General features: G+C 33.3%; 2 protein-coding genes across 3 annotated transcripts; both read left to right on the forward strand.

Moving 5' to 3' along the window:
* Nucleotides 1-300: 300 nt before the first annotated feature.
* Nucleotides 301-3,405, forward strand: LOC145602317 (uncharacterized). The gene is made up of 4 exons (XM_081658507.1): nucleotides 301-697; nucleotides 1,325-1,624; nucleotides 1,718-1,834; nucleotides 2,655-3,405. The coding sequence occupies exons 2-4, from the start codon at nucleotides 1,406-1,408 to the stop codon at nucleotides 3,150-3,152; spliced, it is 834 nt and encodes a 277-aa protein (XP_081514633.1). The 5' UTR covers nucleotides 301-697; nucleotides 1,325-1,405; the 3' UTR covers nucleotides 3,153-3,405.
* A 9,157-nt stretch (nucleotides 3,406-12,562) lies between these two features.
* On the forward strand, nucleotides 12,563-18,493 carry LOC145601478 (uncharacterized). Of its 2 annotated transcripts, XM_081657495.1 has the most exons (10): nucleotides 12,566-13,031; nucleotides 14,157-14,343; nucleotides 14,488-14,621; nucleotides 14,703-14,815; nucleotides 14,910-15,033; nucleotides 16,062-16,211; nucleotides 16,380-16,535; nucleotides 17,506-17,585; nucleotides 17,671-17,720; nucleotides 17,976-18,492. In XM_081657495.1, the coding sequence occupies exons 1-10, from the start codon at nucleotides 12,681-12,683 to the stop codon at nucleotides 18,119-18,121; spliced, it is 1,491 nt and encodes a 496-aa protein (XP_081513621.1). In that variant the 5' UTR covers nucleotides 12,566-12,680; the 3' UTR covers nucleotides 18,122-18,492. The 2 variants fall into 2 exon arrangements, with proteins under 2 accessions (XP_081513622.1, XP_081513621.1); XM_081657496.1 differs by lacking the exon at nucleotides 16,062-16,211 and having other exon boundaries at nucleotides 12,563-13,031; nucleotides 17,976-18,493.
* The last annotated feature ends 1,881 nt before the right edge of the window (nucleotides 18,494-20,374 follow it).

Genomic DNA, 20,374 nt, shown 5'->3' on the forward strand with positions numbered 1-20,374 from the left:
CTCCTAATTAGTAGCTAGATTGATTTTGTCCCCTTTACCCCACCCCAATCTTTACGGCCAGCCGACCATATTGCACTACAAGAAATAGGTCATTTTGCGACGGAAACCTTGCAACGGACTACAATTCCGTCGCAAAAAGGGTTAATTTGCGAGGGAATAAATTCCGTCGCAACTTTGCGACGGAAACAAACTTTTGCGACGGAATTTCCGTCGCAAAGTTTGCGACGGAATTTATTCCCTCGCAAAAGTTTGTTTGCGACGGAAATAATCGTCGCAAAACAATATTAAAAAAAAATAAAAAAAAAAACATTTTGCGACGGATTCTGCGACGGAAATTCCGTCGCAAAAAGTTTTTAAATTTTTTTAAAAAAAACTGAAGTTTCGCTGAAGGAGAGAGAAAAAGAAAACGAAGAACAGAAAGAGGAAAGCGTAGAGAGAGATAGAGGAAAGCGTAGAGAGAGAAAGAAAATCCGGCCACTTCACCGCCGCTGTCGCCACCGGAACGACCGGAATCCGGCCACTCACACCTACTAACGCCCACCCCTTCCGTTCACTCCCACTCACGCGCACTCACGCCCACCCACGCCACCCCCTCCGTTCAAGCCCACTCACGCCCCTCCGTTCGCCGGCGGTGTGCAGCCACCACACCACCCTCCTTCCGGCAGCCGGATTTCCGCCACAACACCCTCAAATCCCGGTGAGTATTCCACTATCCCCCTTTGTTTTTGTTTTCAATTTAATTTTAATGTAAACCCTAACTTTTTCTAATTATGTTTTTTAATTTAATTTGTAACTAAATTTTATTATTTAATTACTTGTGTTTAGTGTAGTGTAGTTTAATTTATATTGCAATGTTAGAATTAGTTTAATTTTTAAGATATATTGCAATGTTAGAATTAGTTTAATGTATGTTAGTTTAGTTTAAAATACATGTTAGATTAGTTTATAATGTATGTTATTTTAGTTTAAAATATATGTTAGTTAGTTTATAATGTATGTTAGTTTAGTTTAAAATATATGTTAGATTAGTTTAAAATATATGTTAGATTAGTTTAAAATATATGTTAATTTAAAAATACATGTTAGTGTATGTATGTTTATTTGAATGTGGGTAATTGTGTGTTAATTATATGTGTTTCATCACTAGGCATACATTCACTAGTGAGATAAGATGTCCAAGGATGGGTTAGGTTGGAGTGATAAGGACCCCTGGATATATGTCATAAGTTTACCTTGTTCAAGGTATAAGTTTAACTTATAAATAATAGGTGTCATAAATTTAACCAAATGAATATGTAACTAATAGAGTTTTTTGTATATTCAGCAACATTACAGTTGGGCACCTGCTTTGGAGGGGCAAGTGCGTAGGGCGTTTGATACTTATGCTGCAACTCGGTTGCGACAAATGTTCTACAACGTCACTAAAAGGATGGGAGGGAGAAAGCCAGACTGGATCTCAAAAGACATCCACAAGATGATGATGGATATTCCCCAAGTGGATGACGTTTACAAGAAGAGGTCAGCACAGAACAGATTGAACCGACGATCTGGCTCTATGGATAATGAAATAGAACCGACCCATTTTCAAGGTTCCATCTCTGCGGTACAACATGCAAAAAAGCTGGTAAGTTGTTGTATAAAAAATTGAATGTACGTATTTATATGTGCTTAATTACATTTGTATCTAATAATACTGTTCACTTGTTCACATTGCAAGGCGGCAAAGAATCAAGGGAAGCTTCCATCAGCACCTGATCTCTTCTTGCATACACACTTCAAGGAGGTGCCCGGGAAAGGGAAGGTTCCTGCGAACAAAAGAGCGAAGGAAATTGCGGTAATAACTAGTTTTCGCCCATTTTCAAGCCACTTGTTTCCTATATTGCCACTTATGAACTATTTCAAGCCTCGAACTCAAGTAACTATGTTAGGTAGGTGTATTATGGTCAAAAATAAGCTCATTTGATAACAAATGTGAGAAATAGGCAAGTTAGAACCAAAAACGCCCCATTTTCGCCCATTTTTTCTAGTTTTAGGACCTAGTGAACCTATATTGCCACTTATAAACAATTTCAAGCCTCAAACTCAAGTAACTATGTTAGTTAGGTGTATTAAGGTCACAAAAATAGGTTCATTAGATAACAAATGTGAGAAATAGGCAAGTTAGAACCAAAAACGCCCCATTTTCACCCAATTTTCCTAGTTTTAGGACCTAGTGAACCTATATTGCCACTTATGAACTATTTCAAGCCTCGAACTCAAGTAACTATGTTATTTAGGTGTATTATGGTCAAAAATAAGCTCATTTGATAACAAATGTGAGAAATAGGCAAGTTAGAACCAAAAACGCCCCATTTTCGCCCATTTTTTCTAGTTTTAGGACCTAGTGAACCTATATTGCCACTTATAAACAATTTCAAGCCTCAAACTCAAGTAACTATGTTAGTTAGGTGTATTAAGGTCAAAAATAGGTTCATTAGATAACAAATGTGAGAAATAGACAAGTTAGAACCAAAAACGCCCCATTTTCACCCAATTTTCCTAGTTTTAGGACCTAGTGAACCTATATTGCCACTTATGAACTATATCAAGCCTCAAACTATTGGTTCTCATTCTTTATTTTTATTTCTGCATTGTATATCCTTTGTTTGTTACAGGAGGCGTACCAACACAGACAGGAGGAATCAAGAACCCAGGGTTCCCAACTGTCTGAAAATGAAATTTTCTTTGAGGCGGCTGGTGGTCGTAATAAGAAGGGTCGTGTTAGAGGTCTTGGTGTTGGTGCTGACTTGTACTACGGCACATCTAGGGGACGAGGATCGGGTTCTTCCAGCCAATACGTACCGTCGGTCATAACTCAAATGCAGGAAAACTTCCACAAGGAGTTGAATGAGAGGGTGGAAGCAATTGAGAGCCAGATCGATAGCCGTGTGGCGGAACAGCTCGATGCTCGAGTGGAGGCTCGAGTGGCAGAACGGATGGCTGAAATCGAGAGGAAGAACAAGGAGTTCTTAGAGGAGTTAGCCAGTAGATTTACAGGATTGACCACTCCTTTCACTTGTTCTACGATTCAGCCTCAGATTCGAGACCCCAGGAACGACCCGGGTGGTGGTGGTGGTGGTGGTGCAGGCCAAGGACAGCCAGCTTGTGTTTAGTTAGGTGTCATTTTTCGATTTTTGTATATGGATGACATTGTAGTTTAAAAAATTATATCATGTACCGTACTTGGTAGTTACGGCTACGTGTTGTATATATTTGAATTATGTTAGGGCGTGGACTTTTTGACTGAAATTATTTTAAATGCACGTATTTTATTAAACAAGATTGCATGAATACAGGTTCCAGGAAAACAAAACAAAATACAAAAAAATTAAACAGGATTGCAGGAATACAGGTTCCAGGAAAAAAAAACAAAATACAAAAAAAAAAAAAATTAAAATTACAATAACTTTGCGACGGAATTTCCGTCGCAAAATGGAGTATTTTGCGACGGATTATTTTCCGTCGCACACATGCGACGGAAAATAATCCGTCGCAAAAAACTTCATTTTGCGACGGAATTACATTCCGTCGCAAAATTTGTGACGGACTATTCCGTCGCAAAAGAATCCATTTTGCGACGGAAATACATTCCGTCGCAAAATTTGTGACGGAATATTCCGTCGCAAAATGACTCCTCTTGCTACGGAATTTTCGTCGCAAATGTTGTTTTCAGCTACAACTACCTTTCCGTCGCAAAATCCGTCGCAATTCGTTTTGCGACGGATATTCCGTCACAAAAGGACTGTTTGCTACGAAAGTTCGAGCGACGCCATGCCTGTGACGGAAATCCGTCGCAAAGTCACTTTGCGACGGAATTTTGCCAGTTTGCGACGAATTATTTCCGTCGCAAAACGGCCCTTTTCTTGTAGTGTTGTTTACTTTGTATTTATATGAATTTATAACTTATATTAATAAAACCATCATGGTCATATTATAACACCACTAAATATGGAAGAACAATTGTTGGGTCACACACTACATACTGTAGAAGTGCTTTAGCAATATAATTATATTTCATTGGATTGTGTTTTACTACTTCAATTAGAGCGCGTTGTAGAATTTAGTCAAAACTAACTTGCAATAATAGTGTGTGAATGCAATCTTTTTATGCCTACGAATCATCCAATTTTAAGCAGATAATGATTTTTAGTTTGTACTAGATTAAGCTCATCATTTGGTATAACTTACAATAATAGACTATTGCAGTATTTATTTATTTGCTTAATTTTGTAGATTTGTGCAAGCTAAGCTACGTAGTAGATAGGTTGGATTTGGATCGGATAATAGTATATATATGATATGCATCCACGCATTATTCATTTGAATTTAGGTTTGAGTAGTTTCTTTAAGATTGATCGTCTAATTTCTTTAATAATAGGTACTACATATACATATGTTAATTGTGAAGAGTTTTTATTAGAAGTAGTTTAAGGGCCTCTTCTCTTACGTTGAAATTCAGTTCAGTTCAGTTCAGCTCAGTTCAGTTCGGTTCGGTTCAGCTCCTAATTTCGTCTCTCATAAAATATTCAGTTCAGTTCAGCTTAGTCAATGAGAACAGGCCCTAAATGTAACTTACCATATATACTTCATTGAACTTCTTTTCTCCAAGGAATTGCTCACTATTAGCTTAAGTAGTTGATTTGATATCATTCAATTCCTTTTCTCGAGGAATTGCGATAATGATAGATAGGTAGCTACCGATCGACTTACCGTATTACCTAAAAGTTATTGTCGAACAGAACTTATAATCTTAAGATAGGATCCATATCACGAGTAGGGCTAGCCATGTACCTTCCTAAAAAAAACTTGATCGATCGTTCCATACAAGTCAGAACCCCACTATACTATATTACGACTGGCTACCCAACAAGGCCACAATTAAGAAAGGCCCACGACCCACGAGGCAGTCCCACAGTAAAATAGGGGAAACAATGATTAGATAAACAAGAATTAGGAGAGACATCAGACATGTTCATCTGACGTACAAACAAACAACCACAAATTTATTTGACCAGGTACACCAATTTTATTCTAATTAAATAATCTTTAATAGGTTATACTTTTATCCTCTTTGTTCGACTCACTTACTATTTATAAGGTCAATTTAAAAAACTTTGGCGATTCATTATAATTTTTATAACTTATAAGTAAGTCAAAATTAATCACATAAAATATTATTAAAATATTTTCAATATATAATATCATATACTGGTCGTATAGTATAAAATATAGATGAGTAGAACAAAAAAGAACAGAAGAAATAGAGGAACCGAGTACATATATATTTTTATTATGAAGTAGTGATAGTGTTAGGTTAGGTTCGTTCTTGAAATTGGGTGCAATGAATATATAATATAATCATGATCATATATTATATACATTGAAAAAAATATGATCATATGATATGTGCATGGTTCCAATATGGGGGGCTCTTATTTTTTGGCCCCTGGAATGGGTGGCATACGGTTATGGCAATTATATGCTTAGTTAGTTGGATCACACCAAAGTATTCACATGCAATACTGGTGGAGGGGCTCTTAAAATCATGGCACCCCATTTTTTATTGTTCACTAATTATATATTATATGGTCTATCTACTTCATATGTTTGTGACTTTGAGTCATGATCACACTTTCCTTCCATTAGGGTACGTGGCTATTACCATATTATTGGGACGTATGTTTCATATTAATTGTCTTATTAAGGCTGTTAGATAAGGTTTCTTTCTTTTAGGGATTATGGAAGTGTTTGGAAACTTGTCTATTTTTATAGTCGGTAAAATGTACTCAAACGGTTTGATATGTATATATGCATCCAATATGTTTTACACGAATTTTTAATATTGATTGGCCGGATTTATTGGATGGGTTGGTAAAATTGTTTTTCAACTTGTTATTAGTGAGAAAGTAAAGTAATGAGATCACACGACTATATATTAACATGATGAAATTTTTTTAGATACACTCAACAAAGTAAAATAAAATCTACTTACAGGCATATAGGGACATCGAAAGTAGACAAGTAGCTGAGTTACTCCCTCCATATTTCTAAATAATTGACACAGTTAAATTTGTCATATATGTATGTTAATGCACCAGTTTAACCTTAAATATATATATAATTAAATAGTTAGAATAGAAATAGTGATAGTCAAACTGTCAATTAGAAACAAAAGGAATATTTACTTGCATTCGATTGCTTATAGGAAAATGGAAAAAAATATTTGAAGATTGGTGTTATTCAAGCTGATGAGCGAACCAATTAGAATATTAATTAACATAACTATCATTGATTAATGTCTCTTTAAATTATGTGTCCCATTATTTGCTATTCTGATCCATATATAACATCCATGTGATAATTAAGTTTGATTACGAAAAACTATAATGTGCAACGGACAAACACTAGAAAAATCATCAACTTAATTGACACAGACCAATCACAAAGTAAGGCAATTAATTGCCTTTAAAATTATTGTTTTCACCTTTGTGATTTCATGAAGAGGAGAGGGCAACCGGGCACCGGCCAAGGGATGGTGTGGACTCCTACGCAGCACCACCACGGCACCACACTCCGATCCTCCACATTGCATATGTGTTGCTTAGCTTTTAGGTTGCAATAAAGTATATAATATGATGCATAGCCATCAAAGGGTAGGTTGTAGACAAAGTGTAGGACATTCCTCATGAATCATGATCAAGATGAGTACTCGTACTATCTAGTCTTGTTCTCTGCAACATAATATTCAAGTTTTTTCTGATAGTAGAATTTAAAATAAGACAGACATGATCATCTGATCAGTCCACCACTGTCTACATTTAATCCTAACACATTAAATAAAGTTGCCCTCCTCATTGCTGATACATGTAGGACAACTATGCAACGTAACGTAGGCATTGCCGCAATCTAGCTATTACAATGAAGAATAATTGAATGAACCTAATAATTATCCTTCGATCAATTTTTTGCTTTCAAAATATAATCACCTGTCCTGTTCGGAAATAATAATTACACCGGTAGTCCCACGATCCACGATTTTAATTAAGACTTACCCTAGTTCTTGTTTGAGCTTGGCTTATTAAGGATTTGGCTTGTTCGAGCTATGTATTCACGAACATGCTTTGTTTGCATTTCGATTTTATGCTCGAGCTTGAACGAACTTGATTAACTAAACAAGCCCTACAATTTAGTATTAATAATGATTTCTTTTAAGTTTTGATGCATCTACAAAATTTTATATAAGAAGTCTTGATTATTCTTTCTATAAAAAAGGCTAATGACGTACTTGGGCCTATTCACATTTACTGAATTGAGCTGAACTGAACTGAACTGAACTGAACTGATTGGAGCTGAACTGAACTGAATTGAGCTGAAATGAATATTTTATGAGAGAGGGAAATTAGGAGCTGAACTGAACTGAACTGATGATTAGAGCTGAACTGTATTGATTGGAGCTGAACTGAACTGAACTGAAATTAAGTAAATCTGAACAGGCCCTTAAAAGAGTTTATTTTCATGGATGAAATAATTAGTAAGCTTTACATATATGTACGAGTAAAAGATATATAAATATACTTTTTTAAGTAATAGAGGTTTTTCAAGCTTTAATCGAACTTGATCAACTTCATAGATGAATTTAAATGAGTTGTTCACTAACATTATCTAGCCGAACATATTATCCGAAATTTATTCATTTATTTGATGAGCTTAAAATTTTTGTAAGCTTGATAATGTTTTGGTTAAAGTTTGAAAATGTGTACGAAAACATCATGATAAGCGAGTAGTTCGTGAACGTATTAGTTCATTACACGGCCCTACCTGATGAGAAATAGACCAATAGTTAGGCACTTAGGCATGGAGGTTTACCAGCGGCCACAACAAAGCAAGAAAGGTCAGAAGTGGTGGCGCAGATTAAGGGGAGAGAATGTCGGCAGGTTCATTAAACTAAATGCCGGTTTCCTATTTTCCTGCAATCATGCTTACCATAATCTGCGAGAATTGTTAAAGATTCAGCTTCAGTGTGAAATGTTCCTTACTCCATACTTTCTTTTCTTTTTCTAACAATTCCATCAATTATCTTGTAGGGATCACTCCATAAAACGTTCCTCTAATATTACAACATCTTGAGTTAATTTCTACGATTTTCTATGCGCAAATATGATCATTATTATATTTAGTATTAAAAGTATTAATCGAGATGAATTTAATATAACTTCGGGACTTATTCCATACTTCTTTTTTCCCCTTTGAACTAGTTTCATCAATCAACTTTCAAATTAAATTTTTGACAAAAGATACTATTAAATAAAAATAGAATTACAACCTAAACAAACTAAAACAAGAACACATAATCCTACACAGACTAAGTACCACTATAGGACGATTGAAGAGAACAAAATATGGAAAAGGTCTTAATCAAAATAAATTAGGGCTAAACAACGCAAATCACGCTGTACACTAAACAAGGACATAATTGTTACTTACAAAGTTACAAGATAGCCTTCTCTCAAAAAAAAAAAAAAAAAGTTACAAGATAGCCACTTAAACTATAAGTGTGGGCTTGTCTGGCCATGGATATTGGGCCTTTTGGGGTCCATTCATTGTTGTTCATTTACACTTTGAAGTGGCTTTTTCGGCTTTCTTTTTCAAACCATTCTTCCAATCTTCCCGAGCCCCATACTAAAGTTAGGTATGAATTCAACTGTTGGAATGGAATTATGTCTAATACTTAGGACTCCATCATATAGATTCATAACTACTGTGGTACCAGATTTTAGGATTTAGATACAAATGCAATATCTAAAGAAGAGAAGGAAAGCTAACCAAGCAAACTCCAGGTCTCTAGCTCTCATTCCAAGGTCATGTTTGGCAAAAATAGCGGTGGCGGATAGCTCTTAGGCTCTTTGCGGTCGAGTAGCGAGTAGTTGTTAAGGTAGCGACTAGCTGTCATAGAAGTGGGTAGAGGTTAGTTGTCAAGATAACAGTTGGTAGTATGAGTGTTTGGCAAAAGTAGTGGTTGTAATAATGAAATGTATCAAAATTCATATAAATATTGTTCAAAGTATTAAAATTTGTCAAACGTTACCCAATACTTCTAAAAGCTATTTTTAACATTTGAGAAAGGCTACCTAAATGCTACCTTTTTCGCTAACCAATACTAGAACCGCTATTTTGCCAAACACTCTCAAATTTTCTTGTGTTTTGAGTGGTTAAAACGCTAATCGCTACCTCAAACACTACCACCAAACAGGGCCCAAATCAAAAGGAAACTGTAAGGGCATGTTCCGTTCACTTTATTTTCACTTATTTCAGCTATAAAAAAAATTAGGTTTAAAAAAAAATAACCTTTGATTAGAGATACCCAAGTTAAAATTATATATATATATATATACATACAATAAATTAAAAAAAAAAAAAAAAAAACGCAGTAAATAAAAAAAAACGCAGTAAATAAAATAGGCAAAAAGATGAAGCATTGGAGAGATTAATTTCTTACATTTTAATCTCTTAATTTTTCTCTCCTCCAAATGAAAAAAATAATTCACATCTCAATTTCCTCTCCCCATCCATTCAAGTCACCTTGGACGCATAGGCCCTATTTGTTTGGCTTGCAAATAGGATGGCAATTTGAGATACGGTGGTGTATTTTTTTTCTCTCTTAATGGTACGTTGGTACATTTTTGTGTATTATTATGTACTTGTATGTATAATGTACCATTAAAGCATAAAATGTCTGAATATTACTTTTTGTGTACTACGGAGTACTATACATGTAATGGTACCTTTTGCCATCATATTTTCAACCCTCATGTTCTATTATTTACATCAATGTCTCTATATGCATTGCTTGTAGATAGACCCTATGCGACAGGAGTTCTCCCACCCATTTCCTCCATTTCCTTGCACCAGGCCCGTTTCTGAGATTTTGGTGGCCTATGGGCGAACTTGTAATATGGGCCCTATTTAAAAAGTGATGTTAACATTTTGAATTTTAAAGGTATGCAAGAACAAAATAATATATAAAATAATTATGATTTAATGTAAAGTAATTTAATTTCTGATTTTCATTATTAACAAAAAAAAAGTCATTTTTTCCAACCCAATTAGCATCCACCATAGTATATACATCAAACACAAAACTTACATCAAGATAAAATTATTTTGAAAAAAAATCAAGATAAAGTTACTTAATGGAGTACAACTTAAGCCAATATTCAAAAAAATTATACATGCAACTAATTTAAAACCATAATAGCAAAACCCTTCAAAAATTCCTGGCAAACTAGTATATAAACAAGTAATTAAAATGAATAAACAACAACAGAAAAAATCTAGAATTTACTCTGAACACCCCTAAAAATCAAATTAGGGACCAATTAAAAAAATTGAACCTTTAAGAGATCACCATCATGATTAACTTAATGCTTTTTACAACAAAAAATCATATACGAAAACGATCTGCTCAATCCTTTTTCGTCATTCTCCATTTTTTTTTTTTTAGATTTTTTAACTAGAACCCACCATTATATGTACAAGTAAATAGAGAATCACTTTCTTTCTCTTTCCCCTCCTAATAAATTTCTATGAATAAGGTTTAAATTAAGAAAGAATTTTATTTTCTGAGAATTGGACCTAGTCAAACTAGGGGATAAATACAACTATTAATTATAGAGAGTAACTATTTAGGGAAATGAAGATATTTTACTGCTTATTAGTATCATTATGCGTGAATACAAAGCGTTAAAAATTATGTTCTTTGACTTTTTTAATTAAACGAAATTGTTTTTTTTTTTAAATACTAATTTGGGCTTCCCATTCCGGGGCCTCGGGCGGCCGCCCCGGCTGCCCTGCCCCAGATACGGGGCTGCCTTGCATTTAAGCAATCATCATTTAATTAAGGACCTGTTCTCTTCGGCTCGCTTAATTTCAATTCAGTTTAATTCCTTATTTTCTTCTCACATAAATAATTCAGTTCAACTCAATATTAGTTCAATTAGCTCAGTAAATGAGAACAAATCCTAAATTTTCAAACCTCATAAACATGTTGAAAATTCAAATTTTTATGCAAAAAATTACCCAAGTCACTATGGTGTTTTTTTTGAAAGAATAAGTCACTATTTTGTAGAAAAAACAAAATATGAATATAGGATTATTTATAAATTTAAGAGTTCCTTCATACGTTCTAGTTTATTTTTTATATGAGTGTTTAAATAACATAAAAAAATTATTTTAATTAAAATTATTCAAAAATTAACAAATTACGTATATATATACATACATATATATATACATATATATATATATATATATATATATATATATATATATATATATATATATATATATATATATATATATATATATATATATATATTGCAGAATAGATGTTTGGAACATCTCACCTATCTAGAAGATAACTAAGTTCACTTTTTTCGTGAATTGGATTGGATCAGCGAATTACAAACAGTATTGAAAGACATTTTTCGCATACATTGTTCTTTGGATTTTTTCTAGCATTGGTTAATAAAGTGAATTTTTTTTTTATTCCGTTATTAATATTCTTATTTGGTTATGTATGTAATATTAGACTACTAGGTTAGAACCCGTGCGATGCACGGTTTATATAATGTCTTTTTTTAATTTGTACATCTTAAAATATAAATCGCTATTAATACATAAATATAAATAAGAATTACGTATATTTTGTAATTTTAATTTTTTTTATTTTAATCAAAATTATGATATAATATCTATTTAACGTTGTTAAATTCATAGTTTAATGTAGGAGGTCATTTATTAGTGTGTTATTTAAATTGTTTCAATTTCCTACGATAAATTGATAGATTATAGTTGTAATGTAGAAGCTTTTAATAATTAAATTTCAAAAATGTTAAATATGATAGCTTCCCCCCCCCCCCCAAAAAAAAAAAAAAAGATGACATCATCATTGCATTTAGGCGGAAAAACTTTTATTGATAAAATGACTCATAAGCAATAATGATGTTAGCAACTTCTGTTTAATATAGCAAGGTAGTAATGTCCCAACTAGGCATTTTTTTTTTTTTTTGTGTTAATTGTCCACAAATATGTATATAAATGGTCTTTTCAAAGTAGTTGTAGTAATTGTTTATGCTAAAGTTTGTCAAGTGAGATTGAATAGCAAAATCTAGGTTACGAATTAATTAAGCAAAATCTTAAAGGAAAGCAATAAAGGAAAAAGTAAATGATACAAGGAATTGGTGACGCGAAAAACCCAAAGATGGTAAAAAAGCAGGTATCTTATAGTTTTGACAATATTTATAGATATAATTTGACCCATGTTTGTAATTTATATATTAGAAAAAATATTTTCTCGGGGGTGATTAATAAAATCGTCTCAATAATAAGCAATCCATAATATTCAATTGTTACTAATAAATATAATTAATGATATTATCCATTAAAATTTTGCATCGACAATTATGTCATGCTAAAAAAAAAAAAAAAAACTACCAATAACCAAGGAAGTTGCTTAACGCTACTTTCTTTATTTAGACATTGACTTCACCCCAACTTTTTACCTTTTTATAAATAACTCCATCATCCAACCACAGTAAAATAACCCTACTACCACCGCACCAACCACCCCACCACCACCAAAAATGGCAAATTTCCGGCAACCTTTCATCCTTCTCCTCTTCCTCTGCATCATCACTTTCACTCAATCAACTCCCCTGTTCTTGGGAAAATATGCTAAAAAATCCAATAAAGTATCATCATACAAATATAAAACCCAGTATTTTACTCAACAAATTGATCATTTTAGTTTCCAAAATTCTGGGAATTTTTCACAGCGTTATCTAATTAATACTGATAACTGGGTTGGAGCTCAGCGTAAAGGTCCAATCTTTATGTATTGTGGTAATGAAGGTGATATTGAATGGTTTGCTTCTAATTCTGGGTTTATTTGGGAAATTGCGCCTCGTTTTGGCGCTATGCTTCTCTTCCCTGAAGTATTTTCTCTCTCCTTTGACTTATCAAATGAATTTGACTATTTTGTGTAGTGATGAATTGGAATTTGTTGTTATTAATTCTTGGTTTTGAATTTGTTTACTCTACCTAATTGTGGGGTTAGTTAAATCTGAATTTTTGTCATTTTTGTTGGGTAATGATATATGTAGTCCTCCTATCAAATACATTTAATATATTGATACTAGTATTAATTTGCGTGCATATATCATGTTCTTAATATTGAATTGCAATTCTTGATGATGAAATCAATAAAATGAAGGAGCATTACTATTTTTGGTCCATATTATTTATCCTCTCACTTGTATAATGTTAAAGTATTACTAGTAAGTAGTAATTGACAGTTTACAGCACTGATGTAAATTATTCCGTAGCCAATTCACTTAGAAGCACAAGTAAGGAAAAATTTTCTCAATTACTTGTGAGACTTGAATACCAATGCAATAGTGACGTTTTAATCCATTTGCATAGCATGACCTTTAAATATCACTATTTTGGGAAATTAAATGATATGGAGTAGTAAAAGACACATGCTCGTTTCTTTCAAATTTAGTTGTCACATTGTTAGTTAAACATAACACTGTCAACGTGAGGAAAACTCGTAGTTGTTATTGGAGATACATTGTGATAAATGTTTGCATGGGATATTCCATGTAGAATTGCACAAATAGTTTCGACCCTGTCTTTGAATTATGACTTGTGAGATCATACAAAACAAGAGTTAAATTGAGATTAATCATGATTCTTTGAGTTGATTTTTTACTGCTCTTCTTGTTGCATATCAAAGATGGATTCATAATTGCTTAGTAGCTCATTAGCTTGTAACACAAATGAGATGAATTCCAGGTTTCCTTTTTCACATATATGTCTTATATGTTATTGCCATTTATTATGTTAAAATTGTTCAAAGAATTGGAAGTTTTGATCGTAGACTAGCTGTACTTGCTTACTTAGTAGTTCTGTAATTCTGTATGAACAGTCTTCCTTAGGTTGAAGCAGATCTTTGTATTCTGGTTGATTTAAAGTTGCATAAAAATATGTACAGATGTTCTTTTTGGAAGATTGATGTGATCAGTGTTAATTATTGATTGAAACTTTATTTATGGCAGCATCGTTATTATGGAGAATCAATGCCTTATGGAAGCAAAGAGGAAGCATATAAAAATAGCACTACTTTATCATATCTCACAGCAGAACAAGCAATTGCTGATTATGCTGTGTTGCTCCGGGAATTAAAGCAAAATTTATCCGCTGATGGTTGTCCTGTTATATTGTTTGGTGGATCTTATGGAGGAAGTATGATGCTGGTCCCTTTGCTCTGAAGTTGCTTTAGTATTCTGTGTTTTAGTTAGAATTTCAACAATTTACTTCCAGTGTTGGCCAAAACATAAAAGTTAGGCATTCATTATATTTACATTCATATATGAATGAATGGAACAGTGTTAGCTGCATGGATGAGGCTCAAGTATCCGCATCTCACAGTTGGTGCTCTTGCTTCTTCAGCACCAATACTTCAATTTGAAGATATTGTGCCACCGGAGACATTTTATAACATAGTCTCCAACGATTTTAGAGTCTGTATTCTTTTCCTCTCTCTATATTTAGGTACCAAATAGCATGAACCTAATGTTTGATGCGACTTACTCTCTCTACAGCGTGAAAGTATCAACTGTTTCAATACAATAAAGGAGTCATGGGGTGAGTTGCAATCTATGGGTGAGAATGCAGATGGCCTAAACCAGCTTACCAAAACATTCCATCTTTGTGGGTAATACTAGTATTTTATGAATGTCCTTATCCACTTTTTGGGATAAAATTTAGCCCTTTGCTTATTCGTTTTCTATTTATGTAATCTGAGATAGGGAATTGAAGACTACTCAAGATCTTTCTGACTGGTTATCATCAGCTTATAGTTATTTAGCCATGGTAGATTACCCCTATTCTTCGGACTTCTTGATGCCTTTGCCTGGACATCCAATAAGAGAGGTTAGTCGGCTGCATTTTCTCTCTGTCGCCTCTATCTCTCCATTATGTTGCCCATTTTCTTTCAAGTCTTCAAACTGCAGCTCGGAATTTTCTTATTTTTGAAAATATCTAAACTGCATACTGACATAGGAATATGTCTTGCATGTTCAAGGTTAGCTGTAATTTAGCATATCTTTTTAAACCTCTAAGATTTTGATCCAATGTGACAACAATTAATGTGGTTCTGAGCATCAAGTCTCTGAAGTTATACTTGCTGATCAGTGGCTATTAGTAGTATTTATACTTATGATAGACACTCATTGCTTTTCATGAAGATATGTTGTAGTTACTCTTTAAGAACTTTGTTGACAAACTAGATAGTATTCACTATTTTCCTTTGGGGCAGAAAATTTTAAGCACTATAAATGCTAGCTAATTTAATGCAGAAATTTTGTGGTATTAGTTCTGACTTTTGTCGATGGACCACTGATGTGTATAATGTATGCATGTATCCTATTAGCCATATTAGGCTAAAAGCCTTTTACTCACCCGGATAAAAGAACTTGCTTTAATTTGTTTGGACTGAGGATGATATAGGGTTCTGACAAATCTTTTGGTCATATGGATATGTGGATGGGATGTTTGCTTTCTCTTCTAGTTGATTCTAATGAATTAAATCCTGATTTTGTGCTTAGCTTTACAAGCAAGTGCGCTTAGCAGTATTTCTACTCTGCATTTGACTTCCATGAAATCCGTTTAGTAATAACTAAGAACAAGAGCAAGTGAGCAACCATCACTTAGTATGCATCCTGCTGCTGGCATGTCCAAATGTATGAAGCCTCATCACTAATTGTCACTTTGTCAATATAGTCAGACATCTGTTTCTCAGAGAATATTTTATAATTGTGAGCAATAAATCTGGTAATCCCTTAGCTGTGTAAGTGTATACCTGCTCCTCTCTTTTTCTTGATAGGAATAATTACCCTTTTCAAAACACTCATGCTTGTACTAGTTGCTGCTGTAATCAATAGTAATTTTTTGCTTCTTAGGTTTGCAAAAGGATAGACAGTGCTCCTGATGGTACCAGTGTTCTAGATCGCATATTTTATGGAGTAAGTGTTTATTATAACTACACTGGGGCTGTCGACTGCTTCAAACTGGATGATGATCCTCATGGAATGAGTGGTTGGCAATGGCAGGTGCTGAATCCTCTTTCGTAATCATAAAATTTGCAAGAGAGGGAAAATTACTTAATGTAGTAAAAAAGTTAGATTCATAATTTACATTCAAATGATTTTCAATCAGGCATAATGTGCATTCAATACATATATACATATATAAATTGTCAGTGTGCTTCTTGTTTGTAGGCGTGTACTGAGATGGTAATGCCAATGTCTAGCGATCCTGAAAAAAGCATGTTTCCTATATTTACCTTCAATAAAACTTATGAGGAAGAACGCTGCATGAAATCGTATGGAGTCAAGCCACGATTCAGATGGATTACTACAGAATTTGGTGGACATGTAAGATTCCCTTTGATCTCTTTTTGACTGCAAAAATATATAATTATCTTCAATGTATATATCTTATGTCAAGTGTAGTTTGTTATGATTCCTTACATCTTTACGGAGGAACTGTTCATATCCCACTTCTTCAGAGATATTATATGCATATGTACATCTTTTCAAATCCATTTCTCTATGTACTCCCTCTGTCCCAACTTACTTGCCCAGTGTTTGTTTGCTTAGGATATTATGCTAGTGGAACAGTAGAGGGAAAAAAAAAATTGGGTAGGTGTGGGACTCAACTCAAAGAAAAAAAAAAAATAGAGAGAAACAATTTCTTAAAAGGAAATAGGGCAAGTAAATTGGGAAACCACAATATGAAACACGGGACAAGTAAAATGAAACAGAAGTAGTACTTGATCTGGTTTGCAAGACTAGATTCTGAAAAGGCTTCAGTCTTTCTGACTGGCTATAAGTTAACACACGTAATAGCTTTTTAAGCTTGTTTAACACAATTTGGTATGGAAAGGTTCGTTCTTTGCCATGTTAAGTTCTGCCTTCCTTTAAACAGGACTGCAAGTTAAGAAACTTGCTGACTGAGCTGAGTGGACTTTTTTTTGTGAGTGCTTAGTTTAAGGTGCTATTAATATTTTAGATTTATGTTAACTGATAGTTTCTAGCCACAATACAAAAGTGTCTTTGATATATGTTTGATGGATTGGTATTATATTACATTGTCACTGATTTACAAGCTCTGCTGCTACTAATGGCCTTTGCGGAAAACAAAATGTGCCTTCTGTAACTTGGACTTGATGAAATTAAAATGAAAATCATTACTCAATTAATTCTGCTTAATTGATGTGTATTGTTGCCTTCATAGTATTTCTTGCGCTGGTAAATTATTTGCTTTTATTTTATGGCATGGTAGCTTCATGTGGCTATATAAATCTAAAGTGATACTGTGATACCTGTTATTTGCATTGTGAAGGATTTTAAGACTACCTGGAAAAACAGTGGGAGTAACATAATTTTTTCAAATGGACTATTGGATCCGTGGAGTGGTGGCAGGTAAGAACATTACTTAGCAGTTATGTAAACATAATTGTCTCGAAATTTTCCAGTCTGATGGTCATTATTCTCAACTCCCTTTCAGCGTTCTGCAAAATGTCTCAGAATCGCTGATTGCCCTTGTTACAGAAGAAGGTAGCATATTCCTTTGTATTCTACAGTTCTACTCGTAATTGATTACTTTCACCTTTTGAGACTTACATTGTAGATTAGTTACGTTCTTATAACTGTGTTTTGGCTAATGAATTGTGCAAATCAGTCTAGATGAACATAATTGTTACTGATATCACGGTATCACCTATGTCTGCTGATGCTTAACACATAGATGTATGGTTTACCTTAGTTCTGTATAAGTAGTCTTACTCTTATCATATTGCAATTGTATACCAGGTGCCCATCACCTAGACTTGCGAGCTTCAACTCCAAATGATCCTGATCCTGACTGGCTGATCCAACAACGGACATCTGAGATTCGATTGATTAAAAGTTGGATCGATGACCACAACCAAGGGAAGGGCTCTGCTTTCAGTATGTAAATATTGTAGGATTCACATAACATCCTGAAAAAAGATTCACACCACTTTAACACGTACCAGTCCTTTCTCTTGGCTTCAGTCACACTCGTAACATAGTAATTCGTATGATGTACTAGTACTTCAGCCTCCAGAATCCAGATATACCACGTCATGGACATTCTAATGGTTGTTGATCACGTATTAGTATACTGCAAATGTTCTGGAGACTATCAAGAATTGTTTGTGATTAGTGATAATGTCATAAATGTACAAGCTTGTTAAACAAGCATCTAATTACTTTAACATTGACAAACTTTTTAGTACCTGAATACAAGTTTATGCTTAATGCTCTCTGTTGAAAGGCTGGTGAGCCAAGCCTTTTTTTTTAAAAAAAAACAAAGACTCTTCTTTACTCTGAAGGACCTAATGACCTATATAGGCTATAGTACTAGTACAACGGATTTCAACTGAATTCGTTTTGCAACTTGAATTTTGGCATGAAGTGATTGTATTATTTGTATCTATACAATGGAAGACCACCGAATTTAAAGATTTATGTTCTGTTTGGCAAAATCTGTGATAGCGGTAGAGAAGTGGGTAGATGTAACTCATGTAACAGTGGAGAGTAGCTGCCAATTTGTAGTAAGACTATAGGAGTTAGCTGTCAAAGCAACTGGTAGTATGCATATTTGACAAATTAGTTGTTGAAATATTAAAATAAATTAAATTAAAATTCATACAATTGTTTGAAAAGTAATCAAAATTTCACTACCTTAATAGGCAAATATTCTTAGGGCTTGTTTATAAAACATGAGAATTGAAACTTCCTAGGAATTGCAAATTTTGTATGTTGTTTGGTTGGCAAAAATTTGGTGATATGGAGGAAATCCTAGGAATTTGAAGTTCCCACAATGTAGGAATTCACTTAGGAAGTAACTTCCCTCATTGTTAACCAAACAATTTTTGGAAAATCCCATGAATTTGATTATAGAAATTAAACTAGTTTAAATCCCGTGCAATGCACGGTTGTTATTAAATTTTATAAAGGATTATTAATTTTATAAGAAAATATACTTATAAACTAATTAAAAAGTAAATATAACTTGAATCTTATACCTATACTAATGTATATATTATTGCCACTCAAACTCGTTTTTTTTTTTTAAAAAAAAAATAATAAAAAAAATAAATAAAAAATTGGTCTATTAAAAATCTAAGGATAGTATCCGACTATCCGCGCATAGTGCGTTATTATTGATATAATTTTTAAAAGTAGAAAATAAAGTATATACATATAAAAACTATATGCTAAATGTTTTTTTTTTAAATGACTATACATTATTGCCAAAATAACAAAATTAATTGAAAGCTTTTTTTTTAATTACCTATTATAAATATTACGTATATTTTAACATGTATTAGTTAAGTATATATGGAAAATTATTGTTAAGAATGTTATTTGAAAGAAGATATTTTAGATTATTATAAAATCATTTCGTTGAAGAATTTGAGAATAAATAAAGAAAGTAAAATAGGCGGGAAATCTTTTAACAAGGAGATGACATGTGTCATTCCTGATTCGCTTTTAATATATGTTATTGATTGATTGAGGGCCTGTTCATATTTACTTAATTTCAGTTCAGTTCAGCTCCAATCAGTTCAGTTCAGTTCAGTTCCAATCAGTTCAGTTCAGTTCAGTTTAGTTCAGTTCAGCTCTTAATTTCCCTCTCACATAAAATATTCATTTCAGCTCAATTCAGTTCAGTTCAGTTCAGTTCAATTTCAATCAGTTCAGTTCAGCTCCAATCAGTTCAGTTCAATTCAGTTCAGTAAATATGAACAGGCCCTGATTCCCATGTATTTCCAATTCATGGGAAATTCTAATTCCCTTGTAAACCAAACGACACTTTAATGTTCTTTTTCCTAACACAGTGTTTTATTTTGTTAAAAAAGGCTAATTACCATCTCAAACACTACCGTCGTACATAGTGTTAGATATGTATGTACCATAGTATTCTTGATCATATGCGTTAAGACTTAAGATTATTTAAAAAGGCAATATAAATGTAGAACATCAATTAGTATCCCAACTCTAATATCTCCTCTCTCCTAAATAATAGCCTTCATTATTGAGATTTTTCTTTTTTGACTTATTAAGGGAATTTCTTGCTTGATTCCTTATTTTTTTTGTATGATTTTATGTCGTCGTATCCTAATTTCAAAAATCATAATTTGGATCGCACCTAAAAAAATAACGGAGTATTTCTTACATTT

Source organism: Chenopodium album, chromosome 21 (assembly GCF_948465745.1).
Source record: "Chenopodium album chromosome 21, dcCheAlbu1.1, whole genome shotgun sequence".
In the NCBI taxonomy this organism is placed as follows: domain Eukaryota; kingdom Viridiplantae; phylum Streptophyta; class Magnoliopsida; order Caryophyllales; family Amaranthaceae; genus Chenopodium; species Chenopodium album.